The 4,303-nt window shown below is 33.5% G+C and overlaps 1 protein-coding gene across 2 annotated transcripts; it reads right to left on the bottom strand.

Moving 5' to 3' along the window:
- Window positions 1-1,177: 1,177 nt before the first annotated feature.
- LOC145041401 (uncharacterized) lies at window positions 1,178-3,955 on the bottom strand. Of its 2 annotated transcripts, none has more exons than XM_078989458.1 (5): window positions 3,597-3,955; window positions 3,099-3,154; window positions 2,504-2,585; window positions 1,567-2,425; window positions 1,178-1,461 (listed from the first exon to the last, which is right to left on the bottom strand). In XM_078989458.1, the coding sequence occupies exons 3-5, from the start codon at window positions 2,565-2,567 to the stop codon at window positions 1,353-1,355; spliced, it is 1,032 nt and encodes a 343-aa protein (XP_078845584.1). In that variant the 5' UTR covers window positions 2,568-2,585; window positions 3,099-3,154; window positions 3,597-3,955; the 3' UTR covers window positions 1,178-1,352. The 2 variants fall into 2 exon arrangements, with proteins under 2 accessions (XP_078845584.1, XP_078845585.1); XM_078989459.1 differs by having other exon boundaries at window positions 2,504-2,561.
- Between the last annotated feature and the right edge of the window lie 348 nt (window positions 3,956-4,303).

Here is a 4,303-nt window from a genome sequence, read left to right as displayed (position 1 = left end):
GACTTTGATCTTCTTCTTGTTGCCTCCAAAGGTTCATCTTCAACAGATTCTGGTAAGACTGGCATGCGTGTACTCAGAACATACACCACTTTCAGAGTGGTAAGAAGAAAGTGCATCTTCTTCTTCCATCTACGAAAATCTTGCCCTTCAAACTTGTTCAATTTGTCAAACTTGCTTGTCATATCCTTTACGGAATCACCACTTGCCATGATCAAAGATTACTTCGATTATTGTAGGAAATATGGTTTAGTGGCACTTGGAAATCTGAGAATCGTGATAATCACTTTCTAATCGAAGTATTTGGGTGGTACTCCCAAATCCTCAATTGGATAAGACTCGGATTAAATCAGAGAGAAAGAAAGAGAATGAGAGGATATAATTTCGTGAGTACTAGAAATGAGACCAAAACTGAATTTAGATCTTTGTCTGAAAACTATCATATGACAGTTTAAAACTGTCACAAAACCACCAAAATGGTCATAAAACGGGTCAACTGAGTAAAAGTCAAAATTAGGTCAATTATTTAAAAAACCGGATTTCTAAAAGCCAAGGGCTACCGCCTCTTGGACCCCGCTCCCAGGGGCACTGCCACCGGACCTCCGTTCTTTCTAGGGCTTCACCCCTAAATGACAGTGTACTTTGATACTTGATCAAACTTAAACAAGTGTGTACTCCACACCTTCCTTGTTTAATATTTATCAAGATTACTTTTGGTCAACAAAGTAATCCCACTACACTTAAATAACATTGATGATAACAAATCACCAACAATTTATTGGATTAAAATTAGGCCGGTTTGATTCGATTATCCATTGGATTCTCATGATGATTCAATAAGCGATCAAATCTAGTTGGGTCCATTTGTAATTGGATATCCAATCCAATCGATCGGTTCGTAATTGGATTGGTTAGTTCCAATAGGATCGGTTAATTCTGCACACCCCTATTTGCACCTAATCGCAACATGGTTTCAAACAACATCATCCCTTTCACATGCGTCTCTCTATCTCCCCCCTCATTATAATAAATGTTGAATTTTATAATATAATTTTTTTATGGTTATTTAAGGTCCTGATTAATCTCCAGCTCAACCGAATACTCCATAGACCCTAGTTAACCGACTACCTACCTCCTATCAATTTTCACAAAGAGAATACAAATAAAACAATCTCACAAATAAATTAAACGACAACTTCCAATCATCTAAATAACTAAACACAAACCACAAACATGAACAACATCCCTAAAACCACTAATCCATGTGGATTTTGTATATATTTACCGAAACTAGTCTAAGATTTTGATCTTGTATACTAAACCAACAACTTATAATTAAAACCAAATACTCTTAATTAGAATTTACAGCACATAAGCACCTGCCTCCATCCCCGATGCTTCCGTAACCCTCTCTGCTCCACTTTTACCATCCTTACAGGACTACTATTCCACTCCGTCTGTAGTCTGCAAACACAAAACAAGAATCATTATACATTTCAATGTCAGTATCAGTATCAATATCAGTAGTATCAGTATCAGCAGTGTCAGTGCCAGTGTCAGCAAGCTTACATGGGAAAGGCAAAGGATCTGACGCTAGTGTTGCTACTATCTGATCGATGAGATATGCTACCACAATATGTTATCCGTCCCGAAACAGGGCCCACCAATGAAAAACTTGTCTCCCCACCACCACCACGGTGCAACCGGTTAGCCGACATGATGTTAGCTGAAGCCATGTTGTCGTTAGGTGCACTCTGTGTGTCTGAAAAAACCTCATGAATACAATTTTCTGTGGTCTGGATAATATTAGATTCCACAAAAGATTTCAAATCATTATCATCTTCAGACACATTCTCAACTTCTTCCTTGTTTCCACATTCTTTTATATCATCTTCTCCTTTTGATGAATTTTGACTAGAAATATCTTTATCAAAGTTTCCTTCAATCATGTCTTCATTACTATGCTTCTGGATAAGAAAGTCAGTATCTTGTTTATCTTTGGTTACAGAACATAAATCGGTGTTCTTGTAACAATCTTCGCTCATATCATCATGTTTATCTCCATTAACAGTAACAGTCTCAGTCTCAATATCAGTATCAGTATTATGTTCACATGATAACTCATGATCTTTCTTGTCGATTTCAGTCTTTTCATCGTGAGACAATCCGTTATCCACACAAATATCCTTAACAACATGAAAAGCACTCTCTTCATAACATGCCATGAACTCTGTCACCTTTTTATCAATGTACACCTCTTTCGCCTTTTTGAAATTTTCATCTTCAAGATTATCGGTGAAATTGTCTTCATTGATTGAATCTTCATCTTCTTTATTGTTCCATAAGTTGAGTTTATCATTCTCTTGATCAGATAAAAAGGGATTTGTATATCTTTTATCACTCTCTTTCATGGTTGCCTTTATTTCATCTTTGACAAAAAAAAAAAAATGATGTCATATTCATATAAAATGAGATGGAATTATAAAATTAATTTTTCTTTTTTTACCAGAATTCATTTCATGTGGTTCAGAAAGGTTTGGAGAACTTGCAAGACATGAATTCACCTTCATTGCAAAAGGAGAAGCTACCTATTATTAGATATATAGTGCCATATGTCAAATAAAGTGTGAGGTTAAATTTATATATAAAATAATAGGTGACAAACAAATTATATGCTAAAAAACAAACTATACAACGACAAACATGATATTATATTCACTTGACTTACCAAACCATTATAATAAAGATCAAGTCACTACTAATATACATAAACAAAACATGATAAGGATTTACGTAGCTTACCAAAAAAATTTGAACATTGAGACTAAAGACAACTAATTAATTAATTAATTGGATTGGATTAAACAGCTAAACTGTTTAGATTAAATACTTGAATTGAATACTTTTAGAACCTTTTTTTTTTAATTTAATTCAAATAAAAAATTAATAATAGTGGATGGAAAACCCCAAAACATAGGGTTTGGATGTATGCAACCAAACGAAACAGTACTTTACAAGATCTAGCAATTCATATACTAATAAAATTCAAAGCAGATCCCAACATGAAGAAATAAACAAACTAAAATTATTCAGTACGTTACCTTACACAAAATCAAACGCTTGTGTCTTTATTGTTCTTCAGATATAACAATACGTACTGCAAAACAAAAAAATAGATACGAATATACGATTACAGATTACTCAAGCGAAAAGGGATACAAAGACACGGAAAGAATCGAAATAATCATAGATCCAAAAGGGTAAACAAGAAGAAAGATGAATTTCGTAGCGTTTGAATTGCATATATGTGTGTGTTGAAACGAAAAGAGGGAAAAAAAAAATCAATTGGATCCTAACCACATATGAAGAAGTCAACTCTGTAAAACCTAATTACTCTTTGTTTATCTAAATTTCATCGCATTTATTGTATAGGTATAGAACACCAAGAGCTACGCCACAGCGCCATTGAAGAAAAGGAGAATTGATTGATTATACACAGCGAAAAGTTAAAGCAGAAACAGAGTAAATTTATCTGTTCATCAGTCGTAACTTTGTGTATTTGACTTATGGATCTTCAAATTCAATTAAGAAACGCTTACCGATGAATTTTCTGAAAATTTCCAGGCGATCGTCAGTTTATCTTCTGTCAATAGCTTCGTTTTGATAACGTCTTCATCGTCGTCATCATAATCATCTACAGTAGTTTGAAACAATTCAAGTGTGCTTATATAATTATATGTTGGATTGACAGGAACTGTTCACAAAATTGCAGAGTGTTGTCGCTTGTGGTGAACAGAGGAGACAGGACAAAAAAGTAGTCAGTGAGGTTTGCCGGAGGTGGGAGAAGCTGCCGGAAAAGTGAGGGAGAAACTGGCCATTTAAAACAGAGATAGAATCGGATGGGAGAGTGGAGCTTCTAAAATAGTATAGGATGTGAACAACTCGTGAAGCTGTCGTTATTATTACTCCTTTCTTACATATATCCGGCAAGTGTTTTTTTTTTTTTTTCTAAGTAGGAGGATTTTTTATTTCTCCAATAATAATATTTGATCAAAAATCTAAACATTATATGATCATATAAAATATAAATTTATAAGATATTGTTACTGTGTTGAAAATTTAATTAAATATTCAAGAAAATTCGATTCTCTATTATTTTTTATGCTTCAATTTAGGTGAAAAAGGAAACTCTAATATGATTATATTACCATAGAATGTTAAAAAATGTCATTATTTAACCATATAAGTTTAAAACGTGACAACTAAGATGTTACATTTTTATTTTTGTTTCCATTTTGTCTTTATG

This window comes from Lactuca saligna, chromosome 4 (genome assembly GCF_052625555.1).
Source record: "Lactuca saligna cultivar CGN05327 chromosome 4, ASM5262555v1, whole genome shotgun sequence".
In the NCBI taxonomy this organism is placed as follows: domain Eukaryota; kingdom Viridiplantae; phylum Streptophyta; class Magnoliopsida; order Asterales; family Asteraceae; genus Lactuca; species Lactuca saligna.
The sequence above is the reverse complement of the archived record's forward strand: the minus strand, read 5'-3'. Positions and strand labels throughout refer to the sequence as shown.